At 39.2% G+C, this 17,521-nt stretch overlaps 1 protein-coding gene across 1 annotated transcript in view; it reads left to right on the top strand.

Annotated features, from left to right (window-relative positions):
* Positions 1-17,521, top strand: part of LOC107672813 (semaphorin-4A-like) — a 51,860-nt gene that overhangs the window by 25,520 nt on the left and 8,819 nt on the right. Inside the window, exons 3-6 of the mRNA XM_016466181.1 lie at positions 5,656-5,816; positions 13,342-13,401; positions 13,519-13,617; positions 14,615-14,716. Coding sequence (XP_016321667.1) covers positions 5,656-5,816; positions 13,342-13,401; positions 13,519-13,617; positions 14,615-14,716 — 422 coding nt within the window. The remainder of the gene's footprint in view (positions 1-5,655; positions 5,817-13,341; positions 13,402-13,518; positions 13,618-14,614; positions 14,717-17,521) is intronic.

Genomic DNA, 17,521 nt, shown 5'->3' with positions numbered 1-17,521 from the left:
GCAAATGGCTGCAATATAACAAAGAGTGAAAAATTTAAGGGGGTCTGAATACTTTCCGTACCCACTGTATATGTGTTTCCTTTTATTTTTAGCAGTATGTATGTAAATGATTGTTTCAGGTATATTTGCATCGGTAATTTCGTTAGGTTGTGGATATTTTAAATGGTCATATCATTATTTTATATATTTATGAATTTATGTGTGCATTTATTACAAGTAAGTTTTTGTGAATGTAGCAACATTTATGTGCACCCAAATAATCAGTTAATAATCAGATTAATGGCTCAATTGGATTGCAAAAACTCTTCACGTATTCTCCTCCATCGATCCGAATGAAATTCTGATTTGATTGAAGGTTGTAGTGTAGCTTCAATAATATGATCAACAGGAAAAAATTAAGCATGCGAATGCTTTAATCCGACTATCTTTTTATTCAGATTCAAAAATATCTTGTGCACTTGTGCAGTGCCGCCGTATGTCTTACAAACTTGCTTATGTTGGTTTGTCATATATACGTCTAACAAACTGTTCAGTGGAGGAATATTTTTTTGCAATATTTGCAAAAAAAATTCTTCTGATGTATGTCAGCTTTCTTTTTAGATATGTCATCAAGAAATGGCGATAATGCTGATGTAGCTCCGGTTGAATTATCGCAGTGTCTTTGGTTCTGAACTCACACATAATCAATGTGAATTCAATTGCAACGTTTAGGGTTCATATATGCAACTTTTAGAATCTGAAATCAGATTGGATTCATTATTGATGAGAATTAGTGTTATTATAACATAGTGATAATTTAGTTTTTTGACTGTTTGTCATACTCTCTTTGTATTATTATGTAGGTAGAAGTTTGGAACCAGTCATTTTGGCTACTTTGTTGCAATAAATGGTCTTTTTTTTTACTGTGGGAAAGTGATCTGAAAGTATTGAACTAAGTTTCAAAATAATTGGTAACATTTAGTTTAGGGACCAATTCTCACTATTAACTAGTAGCTTATTAGCATACATATTACTAGCATATTGGCTGTTTATTAATACTTATAAAGCACATACTAATGTCTTAAGCCCTGTTCACACCAAGAAAGGTAACTATAAAGATAACGATATTAGCGTCCACACCAGCGAACGATATCGTCTGTTTATTCTAAGTGCACGTACTTCTGCCGCTTTAAATTCTCGAGCTCGTTACAGCAGGATGGATTCTGATTGGCTGTCAATTTTTTATCGTTCATCAGCTGGAGAAAAATCATATTGAAAATGATTCCAGAGATATCGTTTCTCTTTGTCTTTATCATTATAGGTGTGGTGTGGACTCTGCTATTCTTTAATATTGAGAACATTTTTTCTAACTATATCTTTATAGTTGTCGTCCTTGGTGTGAACGGGCCTTTATTCTGCATGACTATATTTTAGATCCCTTAACCCGACCCCATACCTAAACTCAACTACCTTACTAACATTTAATGAGCTACAAATTAGGAGTTTATCGTGGCAAAAGTTGTAGTTAGTTGTTAGTTAATAGTGCAAAGTTGGACCTTACAGTAAAGCGTGACCAAATAATTTATAGTAAAATGAACTTATCTTAAAAGACAAAGGAAGTTTTGATTCCTCGTGTGACTTTTAGACAAATCTCATGTTACATAATCATGCATAAGGAATCAAGAGGTACAGACACAGTAGGTAGTCAAGCAAACTTCCAGACTTGCAGTCTGCACCTCTGCTTGGTCACATTTACATTTTTTAGAGTCTGGGGAACATGTGCTTTGTTAGAAGACAAAGTACTTCTACATTAAACTGGGTCAAGGAGGTTTTAAAGTTTTGGGTTGTTATGAATGAACTGAAGCGCTACTTAAATTTCTGTGGTCTGCACTGAGAGAATGTACCCTGGCGTTGCATAATTTCACAGCCGTGTGCTGACTGTCACATCCACGTTCTTTACAGCCCTCACAAACAAGAGAGCAGCTGATACGAGGAATTACAGGACTTTAGTTCAGTGAACCGCTTAAGAGGCCACAGTCACCATTACGTGCTGCTAATAAGCCAAGATTTTCTTGGAAATTCCTCTTCCTTCCCCCCTTTTGCAACCAGAACATTGAACATTTTAGAAGACAGTATGTCTTTTTTTATTATGTATCAGATGTTTTTAAGCAGATTGTCATTTCTTGAACTGATTTTGGTGAAAAGCTGTGGTTTTAAACCAGTTACGAAGCACGTTAATCGTTATCAAATGAACAAAAGCATTTGACACAGGGTCAGGAGGTGTGAATTCTGTGGAGATTTCTGTGAAGCCACAATTACACAGAAGTTGTCATGTGTCGTGTGAGTGTCGGAGGAGGTAAAGCAGTGCTGACGTTCTTCTTCTCGCTCAGAGGGCTGTTTGGAGAAGACAGCTGGTATGCTGCGGCTCGGCTTTAGGATTAGCCTCCCCACGGAGCCCAGTGTTTTCATCTCAGGGCCATGACAGCGAGCGGGGAAGGCGTTTGCATGTTCTCGGCAGAATAAGAACTGCGGTTAGAGCAATAATGTGTTGATTTTAATGTGACTTAGAAGTTAATAAGCTTGCTTTTTCGTTGAGCTTCCTGTATGACCTCACTATCCTTGCAGTCGGCGCTTTTCCAAACGCTCTGCGAAGGCCCGGATAGCGGTGTGTGCTTCTGCAAGCATTGGCAGGAGCTTTTCAGATCTGAAATAGTTGCGTAACACCACCTCACCCCCCTTCTTTCCCAGCTTGTGGGTGAAATGAGTTTATTGGATCCACAGAGTTCTGTTAAAGAGAACAGACCTTTGATCAAGTCAGAATTAATTCCCCTCTCACACTCTGTGGTTTTTTTGTTTTCAGTTTAGGTATTGAACTATGCTCATATTTGACCCGAGCAAGTTTCCTGTTCAAGAGCTGACATAGTTACGGATGCTAACAGAGAAGCAGTCACTCTTTTTGTAGTTGTAGACTTTAAGACATAATTTATAGATATGGTATTTAGGTTGTCATTGTTAACTAAACCACTTACCGTTTCAGTTCTTGAGAATAACATAACACATAGCTGTTTATTCTGAGGTCTGTACATTCTCACGAACCATTGTGCATTTATTTTGGCTACTTATCAACATACGATTATCTTGATTTAAATATGAGCAAAGTTCCATGTGAACAGTTAAAATTAAACTAAATTGAGGGTTGGCGTTACTGTTTTGCATGAAAACTTGTTACACAAGATACATTTTAATACATTTCACATGTAAGCTGTTCTTTAGAGCTTTCTATTCATCAAAGAATCTGGAAAAAAAAATTGAGGTTTCTACAAAAAAATAAAGTAGCACAACTGTTTTTAACATTGATGAAAAATGTTTCTTGAGCATCAAATCAGTATATTAGAATGATTTCTGAAGGATCATGTGACACTGAAGAAAAATTCAGCTTTGATCACAGGAATAAATTACATTTTAAAATATATTCACACAGAAAACAGTTATTTTAAATGGTAATACTATTTCACAATATCACTGTTTTTACTGTATTTTGATCAAATAAACGCAGCCTTGGTTAATATAAGAGACTTAAATATTAAAAAATCTTGCAAATTCCACCACCAAACTGTTCAACCCATAGCATTACTGCCTGCATGCATGCTTGTTTTTGCATGTAGATCATGGCAGATATCGCCCCAGCACGCATTATGGTGTATATTTGTTCTGCCATATTAAACCAAATTAAAATACAATCAATAATTCATGCAGCCACCTTCATATTTTGTTCTCGGTCTCATTGTTCTGCTGTCACAGACGTGCATTGTGGTTTATCTATTATTTTTATAATACAATGTTTGTGTGCGTGTGTTGAATAGATCACTGACTGTGATGAGTGGTTTTCAGTCGCCCGTCTGCTGAGACATTTCAGCTTTAGCCATCTTATCTTAGTCTAGACTGAACCTGATTGAGCTGTGATGTTTCTGAGATGTGGTTTTTAGGGGAAGATCACGTTACAGAAACCAGTTATTGGCTGCTATGGCAGGTTTGAGGCTCTGAGAAAACAGTTTAAATTTACAAACATCAAACTGGAGGTGAACCAGGCAGTCACCTGGTGAAAAAAACCTCACTGCGACTGTAAATCTAATAAAAGTCAAGCAAAAGCACGGCAGACGTTTATGACACACTCTATGGTGCCTATAAAGAATGAACAGGAAGTCGTAGTTGTCTTTGCACGCTTCACGAATAGACTTCTTGGAAATTACAGTGCCTTTCATCTGGGGAGATAGACTTCCTCATCATAGTGTTGAATTTTAACTTGAGGTTTAAAGCGAGATTTTTTTTTTTTGTGTGTAATTGATTAGGTGTGTCGAAAACAGTAGCTATGCTGAAAACAAAACCATAATCAAGATTTCTTTTGTCTTTCACATTTCATAAGTAGTCTACCACTAATATTGTTTCTCATAGCACAAACCGCAAACCCTAAAATTTAAACATCAGCTTGTATCTCAACCCTATTTGATACATCAAGTTGTGTAATTTGTGCTTGCTAAACTAATCTCTTCATCAGAAAACCTGCAGACTCAAATTCTCACCAAAACACTGCGTCATTGTCATGAGAACTGTGTTTTTGTCTTTTGCCACAATTAATAATGAGTTGTTGCTGTGGAGGCTTGGCTGCCCCCTGCTGTCAATGATTTTATCCCAGTTTCTCTCATTATGGCTGCGGCTCAGTGTTAATTTATAACACATAGGCGAATCTGATGGCTGCTTCTTAAGAAACCAGCAGTTTTGACAAATTTCATGTGACACTTGGCATAGTTTACATCAGCTGGCACATTAATATGCTTGGAAAAATGTCTTAATCCAGGAGTAAAGTCATTGTATATGTACCAAATGTAGCTGTTTTGCTTGCAGTGCTGTAATAGTACTACTGCTCTTATAGACTCCTGTAGTCATAGCTGCAGTAATTTAGATTAAATTCACCCATTCAACTAAATGCTCTTGTCATCTTTTCACATCATGCTGAAGAATTATCTGGGTTTTAAATCACCTCAGAATAAAATAATAATTGCATTTGGAAAATCAGGCCTTATGATGGACAGTTAAATAGAATAAATAATACGTTTTTTTATCATATGCACTCCATCCCTTAACTCTCATTAATGGAATATGAAAATAATGCCACATCTTAAAGGGATAGTTCACCCAAAAATGAAAATTCTGTCATTAATTACTCACCCTCATGTCGTTCCAAACCCGTAAGACCTTCATCTTCAGAACAAATATGAAGATATTTTTGATGAAATCCGAGAGCTTTCTGACCCTGCATAGACAGCAACGCAACTACTACATTCAAGGTCCAGAAAGTTAGTAACGACATTGTTAAAATAGTCCATGTGACATCCATGTGACAACCTTAGTTTTATGAATTTCTGAAGATGAAAGAAGGCCTTACAGGTTTGGAACGACGTGAGGGTGAGTAATTAATGACAGAATTTTCATTTTTGGGTGAACTATCACTTTAATGATCCCAAATATTGGGAAACACAACTCTTGCACTCTTTAATTGGAATAAAAATATTGGTAATTAATTAGTGGTAACTATGCAATAAGACTGTAATTTGCCATTATTTTTCCAATTATGTTTCTGCTCTTTAATAGTTGATTTTCTTTTCTGCTGCGTCACAGGTAGTCCAGGTCGTTCCCTCAATATCTTCACAAACCCTGATGTTTACAACACCACCACGCTGTTGCTTAGCAACGATGAGGGCACTTTATTCATCGGAGCTCGTGATTCCGTTCTTTCAATCGATGTCAGTCAGACTGATGCGATGGCCATGAAGGAGAAGGTCAGTGAAATTTTGATTTAGTACTAGGTTATAACCTAGAAATCCACTGTGTCAGCACAACAATTCAGAGTAATGGAAACAAACATAATTAAACAAAAGCATATACTGTATATTGTTAATGGATCGTCCCTGGATGCTGTTTGGTCAATCCAGCATTCAAGCTGTCTCATATTTCACAATATAGTAACAGCTTCCATAGCAAATTATTATTGATGTAACCCTGGGTTAATTTATTATTAATATTAGCATTTATTTACATTTATTTATTTACTTTTTTTTTTTTCCTTGTGACAGAAGTGTTTCTATATTTTGTTTTATATAAAAAATTTACCTGTTCAGACATGTCTGTGTCAAGAAGTTGTGTTTGATTTAATGTTATTGGTTGAAAAGTGACTTAATCCCGCCTAATGTCAAGTAGGGCAACTGTGATTGGCCACCGAGGATGTCAGTCGGGGGTGGGAGAGACGAAAAGTCAGTGCAAAGAGAATATTCTGCTTGCAGGAAAGCTGGTGTTCATGTGAGTCAGGAGAAAATGGATGCTGATGATTCTGTCTTACAAACTAAACTGGATGAATGGTGTCAGAAAGCAATAGTTGATCAGAAACATGCAGTGTTACTGTTGGAAGTGCCTGCAGATTTGGAGGTGGCACAAATTGAGCAAACGGTCCAAGCAGTCAAAGCTTTGGGAAGATTGAGAGTCAGGGATTATAAAGAAGGGCCAACACCAGGGCTTATACTTGTGCTGTGTGAGTGCAAAGAAGTGGTTGATCCTTCTCGCCTACCTGTAGAAGTAATACCTGAAGGAGGTGGGAAGCCTTGGAAAATGGTTGCAGCAAAAAGATCTGAGTCGCCGCCTGCTGGGTTTGCTGAGAAACTATCAAAGCTGTTAGTACAGGAAGGAAAGTCTGTCTCTGATCTTCAAGCTTTGTTCTCTTCACCCAGTTCCAATGCAGCGTCTCCAGAAGCAATAATCCGTGCGGTGGATGAGCTGCTGGAAAAGACTTTGAAACCTGTTAGTGATGGAAGTGCATACCGACGCTTGAGAACCTTTTCAGGTACTGTTCCTATTCCAACAGGGGAAGAAGCCTTGGAGACCTGGATGGATCAAGCCAGAATGATGGTCATGGAGTGTGAATGCTCAGAGAAAGAGAAGCGTCGACATATCATTGAAAGCCTAAAGGGTTCAGCCCTGGATGTTGTGAAGGCTATCAGATTTGCTAATCCAGATGCAACTTCCCTTCAGTATCTTGAGGCTTTGGAGGGTGCTTTTGGAACTCCTGAATCAGGAGAAGATTTATATTTTGCTTTCAGGTTGTTGAGGCAGAATCCTGATGAAGCACTTTCTGATTTCTTGAAGAGAATGGAAAAATCTTTGACAAGGGTAGCGCAAAAAGGTGGGTTGCCTGGGAACAATGTAGACAGAACAAGAATTGAGCAGCTAATTCGAGGAGCTGTTGAATCTGACTTTTTGTTGCTTCAGTTGCGATTGAGAGAGAGACGAGAGAATCCACCTACTTTTTTAGCTCTCTTGAATGAGATTAGGGAGGCTGAAGAAAGTGAAGCTGCCAGACATAGTCTGGGTTCCACTGCAAAACCCATCCCTCGACCACGACAGAAACTAGCTGTATTTGAAGATAAAAGCTTATTTATAAGTTGAGAGAACAGATTTCGATTAATCTTTGATTCCTTTTGTCTATTTTCTTTTAAATAAATTCATTGTATATTTCTGCTACATAGCGTGTCATTTTAAAAAGAACTGATACGTAGATATATTTTTGGAAAGCAATTTACAGAGGTCAGTGTTGCACTTTGTAAGAAGTAGTATAAAAAACAGGGTCACATTTTGATTTGAAGTAAAATCATGTCGAGAGACACATTTAAACGAATCTGGGTTCTAGCGTCAACAATTCCAAAGTGTAGATACACCTAGGACTGAAGGGGGTGCTACATAAAGTGGGGACTCGTCCGGGATCGATTCCTGCTGTTGTACTGCTTGAAAGTCAGTGCATAGAGAATATTCTGCTTGCAGGAAAGCTGGTGTTCATGTGAGTCAGGAGAAAATGGATGCTGATGATTCTGTCTTACAAACTGAACTGGATGAATGGTGTCAGAAAGCAATAGTTGATCAGAAACATGCAGTGTTACTGTTGGAAGTGCCTGCAGGTTTGGAGGTGGCACAAATTGAGCAAACTGTCCAAGCAGTCAAAGCTTTGGGAAGAGTGAGAGTCAGGGATTATAAAGAAGGGCCAACACCAGGGTTTATACTTGTGCTGTGTGAGTGCAAAAAAGATTTGCTGAGAAACTATCAAAGCTGTTAGTACAGGAAGGAAAGTCTGTCTCTGATCTTCAAGCTATGTTCTCTTCACCCAGTTCCAATGCAGGGTCTCCAGAAGCAATTATCCGTGCGGTGGGTGAGCTGATGGAAAAGACTTTGAAACCTGTTAGTGATGGAAGTGCATACCGACGCTTGAGAACCTTTTCAGGTACTGTTCCTATTCCAACAGGGGAAGAAGCCTTGGAGACCTGGATGGATCAAGCCAGAATGATGGTCATGGAGTGTGAATGCTCAGAGAAAGAGAAGCGTCGACATATCATTGAAAGCCTAAAGGGTTCAGCCCTGGATGTTGTGAAGGCTATCAGATTTGCTAATCCAGATACAACTTCCCTTCAGTATCTTGAGGCTTTGGAGGGTGCTTTTGGAACTCCTGAATCAGGAGAAGATTTATATTTTGCTTTCAGGTTGTTGAGGCAGAATCCTGATGAAGCACTTTCTGATTTCTTGAAGAGAATGGAAAAATCTTTGACAAGGGTAGCGCAAAAAGGTGGGTTGCCTGGGAACAATGTCGACAGAACAAGAATTGAGCAGCTAATTCGAGGAGCTGTTGAATCTGACTTGTTGTTGCTTCAGTTGCGATTGAGAGAGAGACGAGAGAATCCACCTACTTTTCTAGCTCTCTTGAATGAGATTAGGGAGGCTGAAGAAAGTGAAGCTGCCAGACATAGTCTGGGTTCCACTGCAAAACCCATCCCTCGACCACGACAGAAACTAGCTGGTTTGGCTGCAGTGAGAGAACTGAAGGCTGAGATTCAAGAGCTGCGGACAAAAGTAACAGAGGGTCCTTTTAAAGTACCTGTGTCGGAGGTGATGTGGGAGTCAAAGCCTGTACCAAGTAGGAGAGGAGGTGACACACCAGCAGACCTGGAAGTACACGCAATAAGGAGGCAGATACAAAGACTAGAAGAGCAGCTGGCTTCACTGAGTGTCAGACAGTCGTCACAGTCATCAAAAGAAACACAACCACCCGAGCAGGCTATTACATCTGTGAAACCCAGATTTGAAACGACTAATGAAGATTACTTCTGTTACAAATGTGGGGAAGATGGCCACATCGCTCCAAGGTGCAAAGCTACTGAGAATTACAGCCTGGTGATACAGAAGCTTGTGCGATCATTACGAAAGGCCAAAAGTGAAAGGATGGATCAGAGTGGTAAACACACTGGGGATAAAACCAGTTTCTCCCGGAAAAGCCAGACAGTTGTGGTTGGGAAAAGTAGCCTTCCTGCAGGGTTGGTGGGTCCAGCTCTGACAATTGCTATGAAGATCAATGGGCAGCCCTGTGAAGCCTTATTAGATAGTGGATCTCAGGTCACTATCATCTTTGAGTCATGATACTCTAAAAATCTGTCATCAGTACCCATTCAGCCTCTTTCTGGCCTATCTATTTGGGGTCTTAGTGCAGCCAGTTACCCCTACAAAGGTTATGTCTTGGTAGATGTTTCCTTTCCAGCTTCTGTCATGGGTGTGGAAGAAACTGTTTCCATCCTTGCGCTGGTTTGTCCTGAACCTGAGGGCCATGAACAAGTGCCGGTAATCATTGGAACAAATTGGAGAAGGAAATTTTCATGGTAGAATCACCCTCAGATGATATGCTGCCTGCTGGACAGTTCATTCTACCAGTTGTACTGCCCTCTTCTGCTGTGCAGAAGCTCAGATGATATGCTGCCTGCTGGACAGTTCATTCTACCAGTTGTACTGCCCTCTTCTGCTGTGGAGAAGAACAAAGTCAAGGTGCTGATTAAAAATGAGACGTGCAAAGATATAACCATCCCAGTTGGAACAGTTATTGCTCATATGTTTCATACCGATACAGTGACTGCAGCATCTGATGTCCCATCAAAGCCCAAGAGGATTGATCCGAAGTTGTTTGATTTCAATAAGTCAGAAATTCCAAAAGAGTGGGAAGAGCGACTCAGTCAGAAATTGTCTGAGAGAGGTAATGTCTTCTCTGTTGAGGAGTGGGATGTGGAACTGGCAAAGGATGTTAAGCATCACATTCGTCTGAGTGACTTTAAACCATTTAGAGAGAGATCTCGACTTATTGCTCCAGCTGATATTGACGATGTCCGTCGACACCTCAAAGACCTGTTAGCTGCGGGGATTATTAAAGAGTCCCGAAGTCCTTATGCTTCCCCAATTGTAATCGTTCGTTAAAAGAGTGGAGCAATACGCATGTGTATTGATTATTGTACACTGAACAGCAGAACGCTTCCAGATCAGTACACTACCCCACGTATAGATGATGCGTTGGACTGTCTTGCAGGAAGCAAGTGGTTTTCAGTCTTAGATCTTCGAAGTGGCTATTACCAAATAGCCATGGCCGACAAAGATAAGGAGAAGACTGCCTTCATATGTCCTCTGGGATTTTATGAGTTTGAAAGGATGCCGCAGGGGGTTAGTGGAGCACCTGCGACATTCCAAAGACTAATGGAGCATGCAGTGGGGGACATGCATCTGCTAGAAGTGATAGTTTACCTTGATGACATTATTGTTTTTGGTTCCACTCTGGAAGAACATGAACGGAGGCTTTTGAAAGTCTTAGACCGTTTGGAGGAGTATGGTCTGAAAATATCCCTTGACAAATGCCAGCTCTGTATGTCACAAGTCAAATATGTGGGCCATATTGTCTCCTCTAATGGTGTTGCTCCTGACCCAGAGAAAATAGCAGCAGTTGCTAAGTGGAGGATGCCCACAGATGTTAAAGCTTTGAGATCATTCCTTGGATTCTGTGGGTTCTACAGGCGGTTTGTCAAAAACTACTCTGCAATTGTGCGACCCCTGACAGAACTTACCAAAGGGTGTCCTCCAGCCAAAAGGGGTGAAAAGGGCACCACTGAGGGGAAATACTTAAAAGAGTCAGAGCCGTTTGGTGAGCGGTGGGGCGAAGATTGTACTGAAGCTTTTAAAACCATTATCTACTGCCTTACTCATGCCCCTGTCCTGGCATTCGCTGACTCTACCAAGACCCATATCCTACATGTGGATGCAAGCCAGAATGGTTTAGGTGCAGTACTAAACCAAGAGTATCCAGAGGGACTCCGGCTAGTCGCTGACCTCAAGTTGGCACAAGACAAAGATCCAGTTATTGGACCGGTGAAGCTAGCTTTGGAGCAGGGAAAGGTACTTACCGCTGATGCAAGTTCTAGTCCACAAATGGCTGTTTTGCTGAGGCAAGGTTCTAAGCTGGTCATCCAGAATGAGCTGGTGTACAGAATATCTAAAAGTTCCTGTGGTAAAGAGAAAAAACAGCTTGCTCTACCTGAACAGTTCCATCAACAAGTAATGAATTCCTTACATGATGATGCAGGACATCTAGGAATCGAACGGACCACTGAACTTGTGAAGGACAGGTTTTATTGGCCTCGAATGACTTCTGAGGTGGAAAAGTATGTCAAAAGCTGTGGAAGATGCATGGCCAGAAAGACATTACCTCAGAAATGTGCTCCCCTGAGTAACATCACTAGTAGTGGGCCAATGGAATTAATATGTATTGATTTCCTATCAGTAGAGCCAGATTCCAAAGGTATCGCCAATGTCCTGGTCGTCACTGACCACTTTACACGCTATGCCCAAGCTTACCCTGCTAAGGATCAAAAAGCAGTGATGGTTGCGAAGATTCTCTGGGAGAAGTTCTTTGTGTATTACGGACTGCCAGCTCGTATACATTCAGACCAAGGCAGAGACTTTGAAAGTAGGCTTATAAAAGAACTCTTGGGTATGCTAGGGATAAAAAAATCAAGGACAACACCGTACCACCCTCAGGGAGACCCACAACCTGAACGATTTAATAGGACCCTGCTCTCCATGTTGGACACATTGGATGCTGCAGAAAAACACAAATGGAGTCAACACATCAGCAAATTAGTACATGCATACAATTGCACTAAAAATGAGGCTACAGGGTACTCACCTTATTTTCTCTTATTTGGGAGAGAAGCCTGCTTGCCAGTTCATGTGTGCTTTGGTACTTCCTCAGGGGGAGGAGAAAGACAGACATACCAGAAGTATGTTGAAAACCTGAAGACAGATCTTCAGAAAGCATACCGACTAGCTTCTGAGACCGCACTAAAAAATCATCAGAGGAACAAATGTCTCTATGATCAAAAGGTGAAATACCAAAACATAGAGCCTGGGGACCGTGTGCTAATTCGAAAACTGAGTTTCACAGGAAAGCACAAACTGGAGGATAGGTGGAATTCAGCCCCATACATTGTTCTTGAAAAGTTTGACAATTTACCCGTCTACAGACTCAAACCTGAGAAAGGCACAGGAGGAGTCCGGACAATGCACAGGGATCATCTCTTACCTATTGGAGATTCAGTACGGATGCCAAAGTTGGGTGAGAGACAAGAAGTTCCTCCAAGGCCAGTAACTAGGTCTAGAGCTAAAAAAAGAAAACAAAAAGAACCACTGAGAGCTTATTTATAAGTTGAGAGAACAGATTTCGATTAATCTTTGATTCCTTTTGTCTATTTTCTTTTAAATAAATTCATTGTATATTTCTGCTACATAGCGTGTCATTTTAAAAAGAACTGATACGTAGCTATATTTTTTGGAAAGCAATTTACAGGGGTCAGCGTTGTACTTTGTAAGAAGTAGTATAAAAAAGCAGGGTCACATTTTGACTAAGTAAAATCACGTCGAGAGACACAATTAAACGAATCTGGGTTCTAGCGTCAACAATTCCAAAGTGTAGATACACCTAGGACTGAAGGGGGCGCTACATTTATGCTGCATAGCAACCTTCTGTTATGTCAGAGACATAGTTTTTTAATTTATATACTATTTTATATAAGCAATAAAGCACTTTTGTACTTGTGACTTAAAAAGAGTCATGTAGTCATGACTATAATCAAAATTCAGCAAGATCTTTCATACATTATTGCTTGCATAGATTAAGCTACAAATTATTTTGTCAATAAATACTAGCATTTTTCTCACTGAAATAAATACATTGTGTTATTTAAGTTTTATTTGTTAACTTTTATTTGTTTTAAGTAATCAGCGTGCTCTGAAAATTAAAGTGATTTAATATATGTGTATGAGTTTGCACGTATGTATATGTATATATTGTGTTGTTAATGTTTGTTTTCTTGCAGCTTTTTTATACGATTTTAAATGAATAAATATCAGCTTTAATATATGCATGTGATGAATCTGACCCATTTTTTCAAACTCAAATTTCAGCTGGACTGGTCTCCGTCAGAAAAAGATCTTGCTGACTGTGCCATGAAAGGCAAAATGAAGGTATGGGAAACCATCCAGTGCTAAACGGTCTGATCTTTTTAACCCTTATGTTAAACTTAGCAAAATATCGGTCTTCTTAAGCTGGTGTTTAACCTAACCTCCCCTTTCCACCCTCAGATGGATTGTCATAACTTCGTGAGGGTTTTGCAAGTGCTGAACTCCACCCATATGTACGCCTGTGGAACGTTTGCCTTCAGCCCCCGCTGCATCTACATCGTAAGACAGACAGTATCCATCTTTTCACAGTTATTTTTGCCCTTGGTTTACTCCCATTAAGCCGCCTTTTCTCAGTTTGCAACAAATGATAGACCGAAAGTCGTGCATTTCCGTTTGCAGTAGCACAGAAGCTGCATGGAGTTCCGATTATATGCAGAATTTCCATATTTACATTACAGCTTTTCATATTTAAATTAGAGCTTCCATTGTGTAAAAATATTTAAACTTGCAGCTAGACTGTATACAACCACCAGAGCGGATATGATGTGCTCTAAATAAAAAATTTTGAGTGCAGGGTGAAAATGACCTGTTTTTCTTTTAGACATATTGGTGATCAGTTGCTTTGTGTGCATTGTTTGGATGCATTTAAAATTCATGTAAAAATTATTTTACAATGGTGAATTAGTGGAGGGTAGCAGCTGCTTCAGAACCGGTTTAAAAGTTCTGTGTGGCTACCACTAGGGGGCAAATAGTAACAATCTATTTGAGATAGTGGAAGGCTGCTTTACTGTCTAAGGGCCCAAGTTCATGTAGTGTAAACCCTCGCATAACTTTTTATAGTAAGATTTGATTAGTTTACGACTTCAGTGCTTTCAGTGCACTTTAAAGATAGAAACTTGCGTGACTGTCCTTCACATGCCATTGAGCATTCTGTGATACTGTCATGCAAACACTCTGTTTTAGTGCCTCTTCCTCATTCTGTGCTTTCATGAGTGTGAGAGGAAGAAGATCTGTGTGTGTGTGTGTGTGTGTGTGTGTGTGTGTGTGTGTGTGCATGTGCGTGTCTCGTGGGGGATGTGCATGCAAAATAGAAAGCTTTCTGAATGAAACCACCACAGCCTGTGAAGGATTTTATTAATTTTCTCATTGCGTCTTCAGATCAAATCTGAACAATCAGCAGGGCTGAAAATGTGGTGTGAACTTTCTCCTAGTCTAATTGCTTCAAGTTGTGATCAGTGTTTTAATGCACATATGCTTTATGTGCTCACCTCTACAGAATTCAAAGACATTTTCCGTGGCTACAGGCCCCAGCGGTAAGCCAGAAGAAGGCAGAGGCCGCTGTCCTTATGACCCGTACCAGAAGAACACCGCCATAACTGTGGGTAAGAATCCTTCCTCTATAACTACACCCCTCAGAATGACATGCCGAGTAGGTTTAAATTTAATTGGAACTCATCAAGTATTAAGTACTTGGGGATTATAATAACAAAGGATATTTCTAAATTATTTGACAGTAATTATGGTCCTACAAGTAAGAACATTAAATCAGATATAGATAGGTGGTCCCAACTGCCCTTAGAGATGCATAACAGGATAGATACAGTAAAAATGAACGTGCTTCCCCGACTTCTATACCTTTTCCAATCCTTACCAGTTGAAGTTCCATTAAAACAATTTACTGAATGGGATAAGTGGACTTCAAGATTCATATGGGGGGGTAAGAGACCAAGAATTCAATTTAAAACACTGCAGCTATCTAAAGAGAAAGGGGGTAGATCACTACCATGTTTTTCAGACTATTTCAAAGCTGCCCAGCTAAGATCTTTAGCATGCTGTTGTAATCCAGAATATATAGCAAAGTGGAAGGATTTGGAGATCTCTCAGCTTGCTATACCACTGCAATCAGTACTTGGTAGCAAAATCTTATATGGACAGTATTCTAAAAGTTTAAATCAGTGGACTAAAGTTCCTCTCAGAATCTGGTTTAAAGAATGCAAATCAACATTACTTGTAAGACAATCTAAACTACTAAAATGGGTTGCTTTCGACCCTGACTTTAAACCAGCAAGGGCTGATGGGAGGTTTCAGCTCTGGTATAGGCTTGGCATCACCTCTTTTAGTTCAATTTCATCAAAGGGAGAATTAGATAGCTTTCAGGATATTTCTGATACATATATTCTGGAAAAACTTTTTAAAATGGGAGAAAGAATCCGGTCTAAGCATCTCAGGGGAAGACTGGCTGAATATCTGTTCTGTACAGGCTACTTCTACCAGCTCGGGTATGTGGAGAGAATTCTGCTGTGAAATATTATTAGATACTTTACAACCCCCAAGTTAAAATCTATTAAGATTGGCGAGAATGGAAGTGGTCTGTGTTGGAGGAAATGTGGGGAACAGTTGGCAGATCATTTTCATGTATTCTGGAGCTGCCCAGCCATTCAGTCATATTGGCAGGAGATAATACAAGTAATACATATAATTTTCGGTGAGGGAATTGATTGTTCTTTTTCTACAATTTATCTGGGCAATTTAGCAGCTCATTTGATGAAGAAAGATAAATACCTTTTAAAGATAGTATTAGCAGCCAGTAAGAAAGCTGTAACAAGAAAGTGGCTACAATTAGAACCTCCAACAAAGACTGAATGGCTGGACATTGTGAACAGTGTCCAAAACATGGAGAGGATGACGTTCGCATTAAAGTTAAGGATGGATAAATACTTACAGTATTGGGAAAAATGGATTGTGTTTATGACTCTATGACACGGCTATTGTCTGCTGTATCATCTGAGATATACTTCCATCAATATGTTTATGTAAGAATGTATAGGTGACCAAATGACTGTTCTGTTGTTTAGATGTTATTGTATGTTGTTGTTTTTTATTTCTAAAAGATAAAAAATAAAAAGAAAGTTACAAAAAAAAGAATCCTTCCTCTGCCATAAACATAACAAGCTCGCATATATGGCCTGTTTCATTCAGCATGCGCACATAGTGTGTGTTTACTTCAGCATCTGTAACCGGTTACAGTATTCACATCGCTCACATGAGCAGCATTAGTGTTGTGTAGAAGAAGCATAGCTGGAAGTTAAGTTTTGGTGCTGAGCCTGTGAAAACACATCACTATAAACAAATTTCAGTCAGTTGTAGCATGTTAATGGATATGACAGTGTTAATGTAGTTGGTTTTGGCAGACTATATATGCTATATATAAGCTACAGAATAAGCAGAGGCCAATCAGCTTGTGAATTGTGCTATTGCTAGCAGATTGCATGTGAAGGATGTTTTAAATGACATCTAGAATTTTATGACTGAACTAGATATTTATACAACAGACTTATGCAATAGACTTGCATTATAAATTAATGGAGCTTTGTTTATATTCTATTGTCTTATTTTCAGAGGTTTTTGGTCCAATAACAAATATCTTTTTTGGCAGACTTGGAAAGAAGGAAATTACTAGTCATCAAGTCTTTGAAATCACAAATACACTCTGTTAACTTGGCTCAGGTTTGAAAATATAAAACAGAGTGTTACATTACTGGAAACTATGCCATGTTTCCTGATCATCTCTGCCCAAGGGAAACATATACAAAGAGGAAAGTAAAGGACCAAATACTGAGCCTCGTGGAACTCCACAGTTGACATGTTTTTGATCTGACATTTCATCAACACAAACTGGTATCTTAAAATGTATAAAAGTGAATGCATGCAGTGTAATCACACCAAATTCCACTTAAAAAACAAATTTTTCATGTTAAAATATGAAAGAATTTTAGATGGAGAGTAGGGTTGGGTATCGTTAGAAATTTCCCGGTTCCGATTCCGGTTCCATTTAAATGAACTATTATTATTTTTTTGCTATTTTACCTTCATTGAATGTAGTGTTGCTGTAAGGTAGTAAGTAATGTTGAGTAATGCTAGTCCATCAATCACATGTGCTTCAAAGTTGATGTTTTTTACACTATCAATAACATTTTGCTTTTCAAGCAGGAATAAGCTAGTTGGCCAAATAGTCCCTTGAGGGCTAAGACACTTGTTAATTTCCCTAAATTAATGAAATATTAACTGTTATACTTATAACCATGTAGGCTATACACACTCCATAAAGCCCCTATTTTACAATAATAATGCAGTCAGGAGATGGTGTGGTGTGATGCAATGAGTGGTTTCCACATTTTTAAAC

Source organism: Sinocyclocheilus anshuiensis, unplaced genomic scaffold (assembly GCF_001515605.1).
Source record: "Sinocyclocheilus anshuiensis isolate Anshui unplaced genomic scaffold, SAMN03320099.WGS_v1.1 scaffold132, whole genome shotgun sequence".
In the NCBI taxonomy this organism is placed as follows: Eukaryota; Metazoa; Chordata; class Actinopteri; order Cypriniformes; family Cyprinidae; genus Sinocyclocheilus; species Sinocyclocheilus anshuiensis.
This window is presented reverse-complemented; position numbering and strand designations above follow the sequence as displayed.